The 19,709-nt window shown below is 42.6% G+C and overlaps 1 protein-coding gene across 1 annotated transcript; it reads right to left on the bottom strand.

The window, feature by feature from the left end:
* Nucleotides 1-7,203: 7,203 nt before the first annotated feature.
* Nucleotides 7,204-18,830, bottom strand: CLRN2 (clarin 2). The gene is made up of 3 exons (XM_022567150.2): nt 18,373-18,830; nt 9,984-10,163; nt 7,204-7,502 (listed from the first exon to the last, which is right to left on the bottom strand). The coding sequence occupies exons 1-3, from the start codon at nt 18,623-18,625 to the stop codon at nt 7,237-7,239; spliced, it is 699 nt and encodes a 232-aa protein (XP_022422858.1). The 5' UTR covers nt 18,626-18,830; the 3' UTR covers nt 7,204-7,236.
* Between the last annotated feature and the right edge of the window lie 879 nt (nt 18,831-19,709).

Below are 19,709 nucleotides of genomic sequence, written 5' to 3'. Positions count from 1 at the left end.
GTGTAAGAAAAATAAAGTAGATGTATATTTAGAAAAGAATATAGGAAAATGTGCAAAGAAACTTTAGAAATGGTTACCTTTTGGGAGTAGGATTGAGGGGGGAAAGGAAAAACTTTCAGAAACTTTTTTGTGTATTTTAAATGTTTTGTGGTAATTGAAAAATAATTTTGTAAACAATTTAGAAACAGTTCTCGGTGCCTGAGATACATCATGAACAAAAAACTTAGAAGGATCCTTGTCCTTATTAAGATGACATTCTCGGGCTTCCCTGGTGGCGCAGTGGTTGAGAGTCCACCTGCCGATGCGGGGGACGTGGGTTCGTGCCCCGGTCCGGGAAGATCCCACATGCTGTGGAGCGACTGGGCCTGTGAGCCGTGGCCGCTGAGCCTGCGTGTCCGGAGCCTGTGCTGCGCAATGGGAGAGGCCACAACAGTGAGAGGCCCGCGTACCGCAAAAAAAAAAAAAAAAGATGACATTCTCATGGGAGAAGACAGGCAATAAGTAATAAACATAATACATATATAAACTATGCAGCATGTTAAATGAAAGTAAAAGGAAAATGTAGAGCTGAGTAGGGAGAATCAGAAATGCTGGGAAGATGCAAGACAGGTTTCAGTACTACACTGGGTGGTCATTTAGGAGATGATATTGGAGGTGAGACTTAAGGTCATAATGTGACCTCAAGTCTTCTGAGAAGTCAATTCCCAAAATTTACAGGAAGGCAATCCCTAAAATTGTGACAGGTGGTAAATTATTTACTTGGTGAGTAAGCATTTTTTGCTCTGACAAGATTTAGAATTAAGCACAGAAATATTCAAAAGAAGCAAAATCGAGATATTGATATTTTGGGGTTTTAAATCTGTGCATATTTATTATTTTAGGTATTGGTGATAATTAAGAGAGTTGGTCTGCTAGAGAAAGGTCAGTCTCGCAATTTCGATTGATTTGGAATCATACTGTGTTTATAGACAGTGTTGGAAATTTGTCTAAAACAGGCACAGGGACCTCTCTGTGTGGCTGTGTCCCTTTCCAGCATTGTATCCCCAAATTGCTTTTCACTTTTGCAATTCCCTGTGTCTTGCCTAGCCTCCTTCTACCCACTTATGATTTCCAAATATATACCTGGCATAATATATAACTTCTTGAAATTCATGTAGGTGATATAGGTAAACACTCCACTCCCAGCAAGAATTTTCTAAATTGTGGTGCCTATCTATTAGTAATGATTAATAATACAATATTTTGTTCTTTTATTTTACATTAAACATTATATTTTCAGGAATATTGTTAGAACAAGAAACACTGAATTTGAGAAACACTGTTGTGGTAGGTAGAAAAATGCCCCCAAAAGATGTCCTGGATTATCTGGGTGGGCCCAATGGAATCACAAGGATCCTTTAGAGAGGGAGACAGGAGGGTCCCAGTTATCAGAATCATCACTGTATGACCGAAGCAGAGGGTGGAGAGATGAGATTGCTGGGAAGGGGCCAGGAGCCAAGGAATGCAGGCAGCCTCTAGAAGCTGGAAAAGCAAGGAAACAAATTCTCCCTTAGAGCCTCCAGAAGGAACAAAGACTTGCCCACAGATTTATTTACCCCAGTGGCACATTTTGGACTTCTGACCTCCAAAACTCTTAAGATAATAAATTCTTGTTGTTTTTAACTATCAAGTTTGTGTAATTTGCTACAGTCAGAAGAGGAAACGTATCCAATTTTCATTAGGATTATGTTGTAGACTTTTGTTAAAGCAACCATTAGCCCTGTTCATTTATCACCTACTGCAAAGTGCCCTTATGATTTAGAAAATGAATTTTGTTTAGAATGGAAGAGCTAGTATTTTTTATTACATGCTTTTGGAAGTACGAAAAATAGTTTAATTAAATTTTCATAGTGTTTCATATTTTTCTCAAGAGAGAAAGAAGCATATTGTAATATGTCTACTCTGATTTGATATGGAAGGGTTCTTGCCATCCCAAGAATTAATATCCCAATATTAATTGTATATTTTATTGGTATATTTTTATTAATGAAAATGTGATGTGAATTGGGAGATTGGGATTGACATATATGCACTAATATGTATAAAATAGATACCTAATAAGAACCTGCTGTACAGCACAGGGAACTCCACTTCTCTGTACAGTAGAAACTAACACAACACTGTAAAACAACTATATCCCAATGTGATGTGGACTGTTTGTATCCCCCCAAAACTTAACCCCTAATGTGATGGTATTAAGGGGTGAGGCCTATAAGAGGTTAGGTCATGAGGGTGGCATCCTCATGAATGGGATTAGTGCCCTTACAAAAGAGACATGAGCGCTTGCTCTAGCTCTCTGCTCTCTGCCTTGTGAGGATACCATGAGAAGGTGGCTGTCTACAAGCCAGGAAGAGGGTCCTCACCAGACATGAGATCTGCTGGCACATTGATTACAGATTTCTAGCATCCAGAACTGTGAGAAATAAATTCCTGTTGTTTAAGCCACTCAGTCTCTGGTGATTCGTTAGAGCTGCCTGAATGGGCTGAGACATCACATATTACTCAGATTTCACAGAGTGAACTTAGAGTAGGACTTCATCTCACGGATAACTAACTACTTCTCTGAATTACGGTTTAAGTTTCCTTGGCTTTGGTCCCTACAGTTAGCAATCATCTGACAATGTATGCATGTGATAGTTACCTTTAAGGGACATATGGAGTTAATCATCATTATCACAAGCTGACAAACAATGTCATAAAATAACATCACGGTTAAGAGTTTGATTTTACATGGACTGGGATGAGGCACTGTGATCCCACCTGACACCTTGGCGAGCATGAGGAAAAGGCACCCTCTCTGGGTGGAAGCATCTGGAGGGTTCAGGCCATGAGAAGCCAGGGGAGGATGTGCTAGATTTGAGCTATTATCCATCCCTTGGATGAGGTGCAACCTGCACAGCCATCTGCCGGAGCCCTGGGAAGGCGCCTTAGAAGTCCTGCAAGAAGCACAATCCTGTAGTGGGAAAATGGTGACCTTGACATTACATAGATGGGAGCTGACTCCTTTCTCCATTGCTTATTAGTAATGTGGCCTGAGCAAGTTACTTATGTTCTCTGAACCTAAAACGGCCCACCTGTAAGATACAGACAGTAATATGTATCTTGAATAATTGTGCTCAAAATTAGGGACAAAGTATGTCAAATGCCTGACTCACAATAGATGGTGGTCATTATCATGCAGTATAAGTTTCTCATTTAAAAAATGAGGAAATAGAAGCCTCGAAAGGGCCAGGCTCACCTAAGGCGTATTAAGAGGTTTTCCGTGTTTGACCTACAGCCACTGTGGAGCCTCCTTGAAGCATTAAGTGAGTTTGGTGAGGCAGGAAGTGAGTTTGGTGCATTTTTTTTCTAAGTGTGGGAAAAATATAACCATCTCAATGGGCTGTGAGTCTGAGGTTTTACTTTATACCAATTATATGCTTACAGCTCTTTCTGGTGATTTTAAAAAACAAAGACTTAATTTTTGTGTGTGTGTTTATTCTTTTTTATTTCTTTATTTTACTTCTTATTAAAATTTTCAAACGTGAAGAAAAATAGAATAATATAATGAATATCCATCATCTGAGTTTAACAATTGTTAATATTTTGCAGAGACTTAATTTTTTGAATAAAGTTTATTTCATATTTAGACTAGGCCATATTAGCAGCAAGTCTGCGATTTTGGGGGAAATAAGAGCCTATAAATCACGTTAGTTACTTCGTGGGAGGGAATGGAGAGGTGACTCCAGGACCCCCGGGGCAGGACGCTATGTTGACACCAGGTGAGGCTCCTAGGCTGCCAAAGCAGGTGGGCAGCTCTTCAGTGAAGCCTGGGTGTGGGCCAGAGGACAGGCGAGCCGGAGGGAGGACTTGGTGGTCACTCGGGGGTCTGCAGCTGGTAGGATCCAAGATGAGGACAAGTCTTCCAGGCAGTGATCGGGCTCTGACCAGTTGAAAGAACATTTCATAAATTATTCCACCCTCAGGCTGCCCTGGGAAAGCTGGCAGGGCAAGCAGCAGCCAGGGGGACAGAAGCCCAATGAGCCCAGCCAGTGCACCCTCCCCGCAAGAACCATCAGGATACCAGGGGATGCTTCCCAGAGATCGGAAGTATATGTGTGCCTACCTTCCTCTCCCATAACCCCAGGACCTTCAGGAGAGAGTCAGGGGCAGAGAGCTTATCTGAGGAGCCAGCCATTTTATCCCAGAGAGGCTCAGCATTATCCCTAAGTATAAACAATTAGATCGGGTTAAATTTAAACTGAATCAGGCATTTATTATTAGTTTTTCTTTATTCGTAAAATGACCAGATTAACTATAGTCAAAATAAATGAGCTACAATTTCTCCATGTCTTTGAGTATCACGCGAGTGTATTGTGACCCAGATATGTATTCTCCCTCCCTCCTTCATCCCTTCACGCCTAACAAAACTCGCTAAATTCCATGTAGGAATCTCTTCTACAGTATCCCTGAGAGATGACTTTCAGACCGAACCTGATTATCTCCAGCAACGTGAAGGTTGCTACCTGATGGATCAGGGTTTGAAAGTTTTAAGGTGTTACAGACGCTTCTGAAACATTCTGTAAAGCTATAGACTCTGTCACTGGAAAAATACACACTCATACAAAAGCTTGCACTTTGACACCATGGAACGTATGCAGCTTGATCAAGGTTACCACCTTGATAAGGTAATTCCATTATTAGAAGCAAAACCAGTTCACTCTGCCTGATGGCCTGCACAGATCTGAGGCAGTGATCAGGGTGCAGGCTACGGCTGGGCTCGGATAACATTTTTAGTAGCTCACATGCTGTCTCAGTATGAATCCCCCCTTCCCCCCCAGCTGCTTGGAGAATGAAATCTCTGCAGGGCAGGAATTTTTGTCTGTTCATTCACTGCTCTACTTCCAGAAGTTTCAATACTTGTTGAATGAATGAATAAATGTACTAAGACCCTCAGATGTTTATCATATAAACTGTTGCCAGAGTCTTGTGTTTATGTTATTGATTTTAAAGAAAAACTGTCAGCAGGACCTTATGTTAAACTTGATAGAACATTGACCTTTCCACTTGTTTTCAAGACAGCACTGCAGTGTGTCGTTACCTTTTGGACCCATCTCCTATCATGTTAACTCTCCCTTCCAGCCATGTGCCATCTGCATATTTGATGAGTGACATCAGTCTGCTAAGTAAGACTGCAGCTGTGTCTGGGGTGGGGATAGAGGGCTGGAAGGGGCAGAAGAACACAGCAGGGAAGCAGAAGCAGTTAGAACAGAAGAGATTCCGTGGAAACTTTCTGAAGCTCAGTGTTAAGCAAAGTAGAGCGAGTCCGAATCAAGTGTCATTTTAGATGAAGCTAATCTGGGGGGATTAGATAACTTTTTTTTTTTTGCAGTACGCGGGCCTCTCACCGTTGTGGCCTCTCCCCTTGAGGAGCACAGGCTCCGGACACGCAGGCTCAGCGGCCATGGCTCACGGGCCCAGCCGCGCCGCGGCATGTGGGATCTTCCCGGACCGGGGCACGAACCCGTGTCCCCTGCATCGGCAGGCGGATTCTCAACCACTGCGCCACCAGGGAAGCCCTAGATAACTTTTACTCGGCATGAAGACAGGAGAGCTGGGAAAGGATTCACCCCAGCTGACATGGTGGGAAAATGAATTGAGTTGTGGACCTGCATGAGTGAGGGTTCTCCAAAGAAATAGAATCAATAGGAATGTGTGTGTGTCTGTGTGTGTGTGTCTGTGTGTATGAGAGAGAGAGAGAGATTTATTATAAGGAACTGGCTCACATGATTGTGGAGACTGGCAAGTCCAAAATCTGCAGGGTAGGTGGGCAGTCTGGAGATCCAGGGAAGAGTTGCAGTTTGAGTCCAGTGGAAGTTTGCTGGCAGAATTCCCTCTCCCTTGGGGGAGGTCAGTCTTTTTCTTAAGGCCTTCAACTGATTGGATGAGACCCTCCCATACTATGGACGGCAATCTGCTTTACTGAAAATCTACTGATAGAACCCGTCCAAAAAACATACCTTCACAAAAACATCTAGAATAGTGTTTGACCAATATCTGGGTACCATGGCCTAACCAAGTTGACACATAAAATTAACTGTCACAGTACCACTCAGGAAAACCTAACACAAAACATCTGTGTTTATCCAACAGCTGCATTAGAGCAATATTCTAACCCCACTGGGTATTCACATACTTCCAAGCCCCCTTTGTAAATTCATACCTTGTGTTTCCTCCTCATTACTGACTTATCCCGGAACGCCCTTCTCCAGCCTTGCTTCCTTTACCACTGGAAAAAGTCTCCTCATCTTTCAAAGTTCAGATCAACTGTCAACTCTGAGATACTTTCTTTAATACCACATCCCATCCTGAAGCATTAATTCCCTCTCAGGTCCTTTCTCCATGTGCTGTTATAACACTGATCACATTGCCTTGCAATTGCTCGTACATCAAACATCAGATCAGCAAAGGGGTTTAAAATGTAAACTCTGGCTCCAGACTTCCCTCCATTTAATTCCTGACCTCAGCAAGTTATCCAACTGCTTTATGCCTTAGTTTCTTCATCTATGAAATGGGACTAAAGTAGTACTATACCAACAGAGTTGTAGTGAGGACCTAATGACTTACTATATGTAAAACTTTTAGAACTGCATGTAGTAACCACTCCAAAGAATGGTAGTTATTTTCATTCTTACTGTTATTGTTGCTCTCTGATTCCTGTGTCGTGTGGAAAGATTAGGTGTTTCTGGAGGCCAGGGACATTATCATATTCCTTTTTGCATTCCTCCTAATATTGTGCGGGATATACCAAGGGTCTATAGACGTTTCTTGGAGTGTACAGTACCTTATACGTGTAGGGTGCTCTACAATATACAAAGGCTGGCAACGTTATCGCCCATTTAAACCTCATTACAATCTTGCGAGGTCGTTAATACCCCCATTTTACTGATGAAGAGACTGAGAAGTAGATATTAAATGAATTGTCCAGTGTCACACACGGCTGGCAAGTGGCAGAGTCTCTAACTCCAAGGTCAGTGAGAAAGAAGTGCAGGGATGCCAGAAATTCGGAAAGTTTTCTTTTCTGGCCCAGGTAACTACCCTTCCCCCTTCCACTTCCTTCTTCTTACTGCCAAAACATAGACATTCAAGACTGTGCAAGCTGGAAAAAAGAAAAAGGAGGTTTCCATTCTCCTAAGAACTGATTTCAGGAGAAGGTTATTAATACAAGATATCCTCGGCCGTGACTGTGGCCTCTTCTATCTTGGTCTTAATCTCCGGGAGGGGAATCTGACTGATGGCCACCACAACCAGGTTAGTGGCGTGGGCTGAGGCGCTGGCCACGCAGATCCAGAATGACTCTTCATACTCCTCCTCCACCACCACAAAGCGGAAGAGTTTCTCCTGGAAGTTGGCGATTCGTTCTGTCAGGTCGTGAAATTTTACCGCGGCCATGAAGCTGGCGATGGCCAAGGCCACGACTCCTCCTGAAACCCAGAAAGGACACCCTCATGCAGAGCTCTTTTCCTTGCAATTCAACCACTAGATGTGAGGTGGCTTTTCTGTGGCACAGGCAACAAACTTGTGGTGTAAAACACGCTTAGGGCAACACAAATTTTAAAATGCTTTTAAAAGCAGCAGATAATCCACTGTGTGAGGGGCGAGAGGTGTGGGAATAAGCTTCCTATCAGATCTACTTTGAGCCTCGACTCTGCCACTTTTTCCCTTACCCAGGGCGGGGCAGGGTGTGTGTGTGCACATGTGGATAAGCTCAGTCTCTAAGTATTTCAGCCTGTGTATGTAGACCTTGAGGCTTCTGAGGGAAGAGACAAGAGCATCGTACTGGGCAGATTGGGGGATCAGAACGGAGGGCTAGACTGTTCTCTCCTCCTCAGTTATCATCTTTCCAAGCTTAATGATAAGAGGAGATAAGAGAAGGAGGAAAGGAAAGGAGAAAGGAGAAAACTGGAAGGATTCCAAACTTCATGTCCTTCCCTACCTATTGCTTCAGACTTTGACCCTCCGGGTTCCCTCTGTTTCTCTTTCTCTCTCCATCTTTCTCTCTACTTTTCTCCTGCCCTGATTTTAATTAATATTTAAAAATCACATTTATTATGCCCTTTGTTTAGATTATTACTTCTTATTGAAGAAAATTTGGACACCAGAGAAAATCACAAAGATGAAAAGACAAATATGCTTTTTTCCTAAAAGCCAAATATAAACACTTTGAACATTTTGGTATATTTCTTTACATTTCCATCTCTTTAACAAAATTAGTATTATGGTACACTTACTGCTTTACACTTGATTTACTTCCCTTACTTGAATATTTTTCCATGTTGTTAAATATTCTGTTAAAGCACCACTTTAAACTGTGTATGATGTTTTATACTAGCGACACACCTAATTATTTTAAGTTTAATTAAGTGTGACCTAATTTCTGGATATCTAGACTGCTTCCAATTTTTTGATATTATAAAGTGCTGCAGGAAACTCCTTTTAATGTACATTTTTTGTGCTCTTTTCCTGTTATTTCCTTAGCATAAATTAATGTTTGGAATTGTTTAATCAAAGGATACTCGTATTTTTATGCCTTTTGAGAGTAAAGTTTTGTCAAATTGCGTTTTTTAAAATACTCCTGTCAATAGAGCTTGAGGGTACTGTCTCTCTGAGGAAGGGAATTGACAGAGATAAGCATTTATTTCAAAAGCAGGATTGAGCACTTTCTACATGCCAACCACTGTGAGCATTCAGGCAGAGATAAACAAGTCTACATGGGAGTGAGCCACGTTTATAAGAAATTCTACAGGATGGCCACAGTCTGCGAACATAGGCCAATACGTAATAATTGATTTACTGACATTACATTCTCATGCATGATAAAACAACATTACTTGTTTCTATACTTTATGGTCATCCTGTATAAAGTAAAATGTAGTGAGGGGTTATTGCCATCAGGATACCTTGACCATTTGACCTGGGTTTTCTGAAATCATTCTTGGGATTTTGTTACTTTCATTACAGGTGATTTTTCAGTGCCGAACTAAATGTGAATTAATTTCTGTATATCAGATACTCTCCCAAATCAACACACACACACGCACACACACACACACACACACACTCACACACAACTTTTGTCTTGGTTTTTGTCTTGGAAAATAGGTCACGGTGGTCATAGATGATTAAAGAAAGGACAAAAGGCTTAGACTCAGTTATACCTGGGTTGGAATCCTGCCTCTGTTACTCATCGTTGTGTGACTTTGGGTGTATCTTTTTTTTTTTGGCGGTACGCGGGCCTCTCACTGTTGTGGCCTCTCCCGTTGCGGAGCACAGGCTCTGGACGCGCAGGCCCAGCGGCCATGGCTCACGGGCCCAGCCGCTCGGCGGCATGTGGGATCTTCCCGGACCGGGGCACGAACCTGTGTCCCCTGCATCGGCAGGCGGACTCTCAACCACTGTGCCACCAGGGAAGCCCGGGGTGCATCTTTTAACTTCTCTGAGCTTCAGGTTCTTCACCTGTAAATATGGGTCTAATAATACCGCCTCATAGAGAGGTTGTGAGGTTTACACAAAATAAGGCATGTAAGCCCCCCAGGTCCCTTCTCTTGTGTCCTTTGTGAGGTTCCTTCAGAATCACAGCAGCAGTCCCACATCCTCACTCATCCCATGGTCCCCTCTTCTTCACCCACAGCTCTCTGTCTTCTCTCTTCTCTCATCCCGACCTCTCTTCGCTGCTCTAAGCCCTCAGCCACTCATGCACGCTAATACTTCAGTTCTTTATGATGACAGAGATTCTTCAACTTTTAGTAAAAAGGATATTCATGCCCATCAAGGAAGTAACAGACCCAGGGAAGTGAAGGCTGAGGTGGGGCATTTTAATTCCTTCATGCCTTCTGCCCACCTACTTGGAACTCAGCCTCCTGATGACATGGACAGGAATCTGTCTCCCCAGGGGCCTTCCTTACCTGCGAGAACGTTCCATAGACAGATGCCCCCGGGGCCGTTGACTGCCCGGTACGGAACCTGGATCATGTTGAGAATGGCAAAGCCCATGCTGACCAGAGCCAGCGCCAAGGCCAGGAAGAGGAGAAACAGAATTGTCACGTGGAGGCCTGCATTGAGCTCCTTCACCAGGTGTGGGAAGACTGGGGAGAGAAGACACAGCCAAGATGTCAGCCTCAGAGCTTGGCTCCAGTTCTTACGTCCCAGGCTTGCTTACCATGAAGGCTTTAGCAGAGGGGAGTGAGGGCAAGGCAGCAAGTGCTGGGTTTTCAAAAAGCAGGAGACTTCCTGAGATGAATTCATGGCCCCCAGATTTACCACTTATCAGTTGGCCAACAATCTTCGCTTCCTTGGGGTGGCTGCAAAATCAGAATGTGCCCCAGCTGGGCATTTAAGTTGCATTGGCCTCGCAGCTCTGGGATCTGGTGTGAGCTAATCCATACAAGCTCCAGATGGTGTTGCTTTAGCAAAGGAGGCTGGCAAGAGAGTCAGTCAAAGAAGGCTGATTGATCACAAAGCTTTCATCTGGGTCAGAGAGTAGCCTTCATTAAATCAGAAAGGTAGAAGCGGTCTCAGGTATATCATGAAGAGTTTAGAGGGGTGTAGCAAAGTGAAGCCTAGATCTGGCATCCAAAGTTCCAGGTTCAAATCCCAGCTTTGCTGATTTGCCACAATTATAAAATATTTAGGATCATCTAAACCCTACTTCTCCTACCCATCTTACAATATTGAGGGGGTCAAGTGAAGGGCATAGGAATAATCATAGTGCCCACTTTGTGGGCACTAATGCAAAGCTAGGAGCATCATTTTGGATTCCCCATAATGATTCAGTAAGATAGACATTAATTCCCTGTGTATGATGGGCATGTAATTCTCATGTTGCACTTTATTAGAATATTAATTTGCCATATTAATGTGGCAGGATAATTTAGTGAAATATTAATTTGGATTTGTCTTCTCTATATTTCTCTCTATGTGAAGATCAAATGATATATCATAGTAGAGTGTTTAAATATTGTCTAGGAAAGAGTCCGTTCTCAAAAATGGCAACTGTGGTTGTTATTTTACCCTCTGACTTGGGAAAAGTCATGTGACTTCTCAAGCCTCAGTTTCCTCACCAGTATAATGTGGATAGTAATAGTTGCATAGGAGTTGAGTGTAATCAACATTCACGGAGCACAGTCAGGGGCCAAGCCCTTTCCGTCTGTTATCTCATCCAATCCTTGTGACAAGGATATGAAGTAGATTTTATTAAACGCCCTTACCCACAGGCTTGGAGACACCAAGCTCCTTGTCTTTGGGCAAGGTGTTCCTGAACTCTATCCAGGACCAAAGTCCTATATATCACATGGTATATAGAGTTTAGAGTCACTGATTTCAGTTATTGTAAATGAATGATTTAAAATGATGAAAGCTAAAAAACTCCTGGGCAAACCCCTTCCTCTGCAACTACTCCAAAGTTTCTACTGAATACCTCCTGGTCAAATCGGGGTCCATCTTGTGAATTCCAACCTCCCTGCTTAATTACTTGATACAACTGACCAACCCGTCTTTGGCCCCAGTTGGGAGCCAGGACTCAAAGCTTTCCGGGTTCCACTCACTCCCTGACCCCGTCCTGCTCTGGCTCCTTTGCTGGCTCACCTGCCCATTTTTATTCATAGAAGGCTGGTGTCTCCCAAGCCTGAGAACAAGAATTTTTGTCCTTCTTCCTTTGAAGTGTCCTTTCCACTCAGAAGTGTCCAGACACTCCACAGTTATGTCTTCAGTTCTGATCTAGCTTTCTTTCCAGTTCTGTATTTCCATGTATATTTATCTCTATGTGGTTATCTCATCAGCATCAGAAACTTTACCCCAGAAAATTAACTCCTTCCCGTGGGATTTTTTTTCTGTAGGACTTATCTCTTCCATTTCTTGTCCTTACATTTCAGTGTGCTTTAGATTTTTTTTTTTCATTGCAAACTCGCAGCACTTTTTCATTCCAAACATGGTAGCTTATGCCTGATTACCTAATTGTCTCATAATCGTGTTTCTTGCCATGCAGCCCTTAGGACACATAACCAGCATAATAATCCTCACCAAACACTTAAAATAGAAAATCATCACCTGTGTGATTGGCAAAGATCAAAAGGTTTGCTAATATACCATGTTAATGAAGGTGTAGGGAAGGAGGCAGTTGTCAAAACTTGTAGGGATATTAATTCATACAATGTCCTTAGAGAGCAATTTGGCAACATCTATCACAGCAATTTCATTTCTAGGAAAAGCACTCCCACGTGTGCTCAAAGCTGTATATATCGGACATTCATTACAGTAGCAAAAGATTGGAGAAAAAACCAAATCACGAGTCAATAGGAGATTGAATAAATTAAAGCACGGTCACACAAAGCGACTTATAAAAAGAATTAATCATATCCATATAATGACATGAACCCATCTCCAGGTGTGATTTAATAATAAAATTGAGAAATAACCATATTATGATGATGGGGCGAGGGGATTTGGGGCATATGGAGTGATATGGAGAGGGATGGTGAAAGAATACCCAATCCTTAGCTTCCACAGTAGGAAATGTATTGACTATATTAAAAAAAACCCAAATCTTTACTGGCAAAGGGCTGAATCTCATTCAGCCTCCACAATCATGGGCCACACTCCAAGGCTCTAGATCTCCCAGTTAACTGAGATATTATTTTTTACATATGTCATTATTTAGAAATTCAAATCTTTCCTCACGAGTTTTCATGCATCAGTTCCTTCTATTAATAATTTCTTTAAGGGGTGACTCTACTGTTGCTCTTGTCACACAGGTGCCATCCCAGGAGACCTGTTGCCTGCTTGCCTTTCATATTTGTACCCAGTTTCCAAAAGTTTGAGACACGTCTGACTTAAGAATTACATTTAAGTTTCCAGCTTGAAATCCATGACCATAAGAGCATATGATCCATGGTGACAAGTGACAATAGCTACACATATTGAGCGCAGACTGTGTGCCAGCACATATACACTTTCTCTCTTTCACTGCTCACGGCAACCTTCTCTCACGCCTACAGATGCATAAGTTAGAGTCTTAGAAATGAGAAGTTAAATAGCTTAGTCAGGTCACCCAGCCAGGAAGTGCTGGCTTCAGGATTTTGCCGCAGGACCTATTGCTGGAAAATCAGATAACTTGGATAAGCAAAGATTTAAAAGTTTAATCCTAGTACAGCTGGAGGTCTAGAGGTCTTATTTTGAATTTGAATATATATTCTTATGGTGTACATATTAAAGCTAAGCCACTTGAATCCCAGAAGTGATTAATCATCCTGTCAGAAACTCAAATTAGATAACTATCTAATTATTAAGTAATTTGTTTGCTCCCTACTCCAGAGAAGTCCAACAGTCCTTTTTGCCCCAGCAAGGCAAAAATTAATTTTAAAAAAGAAATAATTGATAAATTGGATTTCACTAAAATGAAAAAATTCTGCCCTGTGAAAGACAGTGTCAAAAAAATGACAACACAGCCACTGCAATGGGAGAAAAGAGTTGCAAAAGACACAACTGAGAAAGGACTGTTATCTAAAATGGACAATGGTAAGAAAAGCCTGAGATTTGAAGTCAGATCCAGGTCTGGCTGTTGACGGAATGCTTGGGGGTGGGAGATGAGGGGGGAACCAGTGAATTAAAAATTATCAAGCACATACTATGTATCAAGCACCATATCAGGTGCTTTTACAGAAATTATTTCATTTATTGATTTCTCTGACCCCCAATTTCCTCATCAGTAAAATGGGCATAAATAAAATCTCTCCTCTAGCGCAGAGTGGGTTGAAGGAAATGAACAAAGAGGTGACAGCTTGAGACATTAATGTGTTACTGCCCAGTGCTCATTTACTTCCTTTCTCTTTCCCAGATGGAAAGCTTCTGGAGGGCAGACACTCCTCTGTTTAGTTTATCCCTGTTTTCCTAAAAGCGTTGGGCCCATAAATACAGTACAGCTGAATATGTGAACAATGCTAAATTAGTGTTTGTCCCTTTCTTTCCCCAGCTGCTCAAACTGCTAGATTGATTTGTTTTTATTTCAGAAAGTCTGGGTATAAAAAAGGATCTTAATTATGATCATGCTGTATAGTTCTCTGCTTTTCTCCATGATTGGTTTGGAAATTGACTCTCTTGGGTGATTCTAGGGGAGACCCCTATGAAGGTGCGAATTGAGGCTGTTTGTCCACGAGACCCAATCGAACTTTCCTACTCCAGTTTACAAAGCACTTTCACACCCCGCTTCTCTGCTGATCTGCACATGGGCCCTGGGAGCAGGGATTTTTTTTTTTTTCTTTCTTTGGAACAACAGTGACAGTAGCAGGAAAATCCTGATTCCAACTTGGGGTTTGGGGGCTCTGATACACCCCATAGCTGCCTCACACAAGTAGGTGGTACTGGCTCTAGGAGCTGTACATCTAAAGGTAGAGAGACTCACCTCTGAGGCTAGAGAATGTGGTAACAGACGCGGTATCCCTGGGTGGCATTGGTGTAAAACCAGCCAAAGCCAGGAGGAACCTGGCTCCAGCTCCCGGTGCAAGTTTTCAAAAAGAATCACATCATGGTTATACACCCTCCTCTGGGACCCCACCCAGGGCAGCCAGAAATAAAACTTTCCTGAGTATTATCCTGCTCAGAACTAATATTAAAAAGTCCTTTATGATTCTTACACAGTTCTGATGTTTCAGAGAGCAGACCACGTTAGATGAACCCAGGGGGCTTTTTCCCATAGTCACCCCTCTGAGAAGGAAGAGGGCGGAGGGAAAGGAACATGTACTGAGTGCCTTCAGTGGGCAAACAGTAAGTGCTCATTTGCTTAGCTTATGGCTTCCAGGGCTAGAGGTAGTTTGCATTTCTGTGAGCTGGGATGGCAGGAGTTTAATTAGCATCACAGTGGAAGGGCCCAGTCTTGTCTTGACCTCCTTTGAACTCCTCCTTCTGCAAAGCCTGTCTCTGCTTCAGCTGCTGCTCCAGAAACAGTGCTTGTGCTTCGTGACCTCCTTAATTATCCTAGGCCCACCATCTGCCACTCCACACCCTCTGTTATGGGCTGCATTCTGTACCCAGCCTCAAAAAATGTGTTGAAATCCTAACCGCCATCATCTCAGGATACGACCTTATTGGGAAATAGGCTCTTTACAGAAGTAATCAAGTGGAAATGAGGTCATTAGGGTGAGCCCTATTCCAGTAAGACTAGTGTCCTTATAAAAAAGGGGAAATTTGGACACAGAGACAGTCATGCACAGAGGGAAGACCATGTGAAGAGACTTAGGGAGAATGCCATGTGTAGAGTGGAGTAATGTTGCCACAAGCCAAGGAATGTCTGGGGCTACCAGAAACTGGAAGAGGCAAGGAAGACTCCTCCTAGAGGTTTCAGAGGGAGAACGGCTCTGTCAACAACCTGATTTTGGATTTCTACCCTCTAGAACTGTGAGAGAATAAATTTCTGTTATTTAAGCCACCCCGTTTGTGGTACTTTGTTATGGCAGCCCTAGGGGACTAACACACCCTCCCAAATGACCCCTCAGTCGTTTCTGACAGGAGCCATCCACCTGCATCCTCCCATCCTGGAGAATTCACATCCATCCACCACCTCCCCAACATCCAGAATTTGCTGAATTCTGGAAGAACAGTAAAGACTACTAGGGTAACACGCCGCCTTGGGAAAGTTGCCAGTCACAGATTCCCGAGGGAACAACACACAATGGAGGGTGGGAACTTTAGAGTAAGACCGACCAGGGTTGGAGACTGGCTCTGGCACTCAAGGCTCTGTGACCTTGATCAAGTTGCTTAACCTCTCTGAGCCTCATTCTTCTATCTGGCAGGTTTGTGGAAGATTAGTATAGCATAGGTCACATGTCTGGCATCTTGTACGTGAACATTCAGTATAAATGAGTTTAAAAGTACTTTATCGATATTCATTCAACCAATGTTTTTGAATGTGTGCCAGGCACTGTTCTAGGGGCTTGGGATCATCAATGGACAAGATCCTTGCCCTAATGGCACTATATACCAAAGGGGTGGAGACATAATAAATAATAAACATAACAGATAAATAAATGATCTAGTGTGTAAGAAGATGGTTATGATGGTAACGTGGTATATCATGCTATATAATTACATAATTATATGGGCTATTTTTATTATGTTCCCTGAGCACGGGCTTGCTTATTAAAGTCTCTGGAGTATTGCTGCTATTGAATCTATTGCTCCCTTGTTCAAGCTTTGGAACTTCCTTCGTGAGGTTTGTTAATTTCAATTCCCTAAAACGTACACAGTACTATATATAATCAACAAGGACCTACTGTATAGCACAGGGAACTTTACTCAATACTCTGTAAAAACCTATATGGGAAAAGAATCTGAAAAAGAATGGATATTTGTATATGTATAACTGAATCACTTTTCTGTATACCTGAAACTAACACAACATTGGAAATCAACTATACTCCAATATAAAATAAAAATTAAAAAAAACCCTATTATCTACAATTATTCTAAAAATTGTGCCATTTCCCCCTTTTTTGTGTGTGTATTTGTGGGTTGTTTTTTTTTTAATTTATTTATATTTGGCTGTGTTGGGTCTTCGTTTCTGTGCGCGGGCTTTCTCTAGTTGCGGCGAGTGGGGGCCACTCCTCATTGCGGTGCGTGGGCCTCTCACTGTCGCGGCTCCAGATGCGCATGCTCAGTAGTTGTGGCTCACGGGCCTAGTTGCTCTGCGGCATGTGGGATCCTCCCAGACCAGGGCTCGAACCTGTGTCCCCTGCACTGGCAGGCAGATTCTCAACCACTGCACCACCAGGGAAGCTCAATGTATTTGTGGTTTTGAAACAACCTCAAACTTCAGAAAAATTGCAAGAATGGTACAAAGAAATTTTTTTTTCCCTTCTGAACTATTTGAGGGTAAATTGCCCCTCCAACCCTGGCACTTCAGGGTCAATTTCCTCAAAAAGGACCTTGTCTTTCACAACCACGATACAACTATCAAAATCAGTAGGTTAACACTGGCATATGACTGCTGTTTAATCCTGACACCCCGTTCAAGTTCCACCAATTGTCCCAGTGACATCCTTTATAGTAAACTGACCCAGCTCAGAACCAAGTACTGCATACAGCTGTCATCATCCCCTTTTAGCATGTCCTATTTCTTTGTTTTATTTATTTCTTTATGTTAAGTGTGTTTTCAGCTTTTTATGTTATGTTTTTAACAAAGCTTTTCAATATCCCTGGTCCAATTTAATTTCTGGGTAAATATAAATATTCCCAGCGATATTTTTTCTTGCTATACATAACAAATATATATATCCTTCATGTATGTAAATGATGCCAATTTGTATCGTTATATTTGTCAGTGGTTCCAGCTCTCTGTCTTTATACGTTTAATAAGATGCCCTGGTCAGGATTCTAAAAACTACAGTTATGAAATATAGAAATCATATAATGGATAAATCCCTTATCCCCTTGCATTTGCATTATGTTGATTAATTATGATTTTGTAGGATACTGTTCTCACCAGCAATCTAATTGTATGAGTCTAAAGATGTGCAGAATATTGCCTTTTTTGTTTCAGTTTTTCCTTCCCAGAAGATCCTTCATAAGCTGGTCTTGGATTCCTGCTCTATCGACCTGCTGAGCAGCTCTGCTGTGACGCTGGATGGCCGCCTGCCTACGTCAGTACCTGCTCACGTTCATGGACAGCAGCCTTGCCTGAGGTCTCCTTGCCAGGAAACATCCGGGTTGGGCTTTGAACCCAGATAGTCTGATTCCAGAGCCCAGGAACACAGCCCTTTTGCTTTTTCGCAGACTCTGAAGCTTTTATATAAATAGAAGAGGAAGGTTCATTTCAGCAGGTCGTCTACACCCGCAGGCCACACTGGCTGAGCATACCCAAGTCGTGTGACCTGGGTCTAAAGTTTTCCGCTGGGTGACCTCAGGCAAGTTTTTAACCTCTCCAAGCCTCAGTGGAGTCCTCTGCAAACTGGGAATGTTAATAATTCCTTCTTTATAAATTTGTTATAAGGCTTAAAAGAGACAAACCATGTAAAGCACTTAGTAGAATGTCTGAACACGTAAGCACTCAATATTTTTAGTGAGTATTCATAGAGGTAAACTACAAAGATATACAAATCCCTATTTCTAATGTTTCTATAAGCCTCCACGGAAATAAAAGGTCTCTTCTGGGTGCTGAACAAGAGTAAGTCCTTGGCTTACTGTGGATTAAGTCATTATGCCTTAGACTGTAGTGGCACTTGAATTTCGCATTCAGACACAAGCATCCTTATGAATATTTAAAAATAAGTGTTCTAAAGCAGGTTTCGTGCCCCCCAGTATACTCACTTGTGAATTGGGACTGGCGGCCCCCAAGCCCGCATTGCCGCACCTTACAACCGCGGAAGAGTCCGTAGTAAATGTCCCCAATGAATTGGACCAGCTCTGGATCTGTGGCATTGACAAGATCAACTCCAGTCTGACAAAGGATTTTCCCACTCAGCCAGTGGGGCAACGCCAGGGCAACGATGATCAGTATAAAGGAGGAGAGGCTGAGTAAAGATGCCAGCCCATACCACGTCTTTTTGAACCATCCAGGCATCCTGGTGGGTGCAGGTCATGCCCCAGGTGTCTGAGCAACAGCGGGGGTCCTTGACATCTTCCAGACACTCGGCAATCCCCCGCTCTAGGGTCAGCTCTTCCAAACACACTGTTTCAAGATTTCAGGTCCATCTCCTGGCCCTCCCTCAGCGCCTGCCTCCACAGCCCATGTTTACTACAACTGCATTGGAAGTCTCTACAGAGACGTCTTCACCTGACTGGAGTGTAGAGGAGTGTGTTACCGAAGGAAGTAACCCTATATCCCCCACTAGACTAAGGTTTCAGCAGAGGGCTTAATTGTTCCTCGTTTCAAGTATTTGAATAACCCTGGTGTGGACCTCTTAACGGCAAGGAAGTTATTAGCAGGCATAACCAGGTAGATCTGACGATAAAGAGATGCTAACCAGTCTCAAAAAATGCGTACAGTAGAAGGAAAACAAAAATGGAATGATTAGCACTTGAACATTGCCAACAATGCACCGTATCAAATGTTGATCTCTTTGATGCATGCCCTGGCATTTCTTTCTCTAAAATGTCACTGCTGTCAGAATCCCTAGAAGTGTTATTAATACCACAAAATGACCTCTGTTCTCAAGCCTTTTAATTGAAATGTGTAAACAAGGCTTTATGATTCTTAAATTTATCACTGGGTGAATCTGCTGCAGGTAAAATTGCAGCCTGAGTCAGAGTTAATTTGCGACTGTTGGGGAAACCTGGACCCCAACACGTACAGCCCCCCTTTATCTCCACCCTTCCCCCCTGCCCCCGCCTGTTGTATCACCTGAAACGGGAAAGGAAAGTGTTTTTCTAATGTGTTAGCAAATAATAATCTCCCATCACCCTGCTGGTGTCTTTGTCTCTCCTAAGAGTGAAGATCTGTCCTTTTCTTTTGATTTACTGGCACAAGGAATGAAATATTCCACGATTTCTATCTTATACAGTGGCTTTAAAAATTTAACTTTTAGTCTATCGCTGAATGTCAACTTCACATCATGTGAGACTGGTAACAGTCATTGTCAGTAGCTTTGGGGGCAAAGTGGGGCAGAAGCGGCGGTGAAATTCCTTATTTGGTCACAGAGCTCTGG

The sequence above is a fragment of the Delphinapterus leucas genome, chromosome 5, assembly GCF_059928025.1.
Source record: "Delphinapterus leucas isolate spDelLeu-1000000601 "Yukka" chromosome 5, BTC_Dleu_Yukka2, whole genome shotgun sequence".
Taxonomy (NCBI): Eukaryota; Metazoa; Chordata; class Mammalia; order Artiodactyla; family Monodontidae; genus Delphinapterus; species Delphinapterus leucas.
The sequence above is the reverse complement of the archived record's forward strand: the minus strand, read 5'-3'. Positions and strand labels throughout refer to the sequence as shown.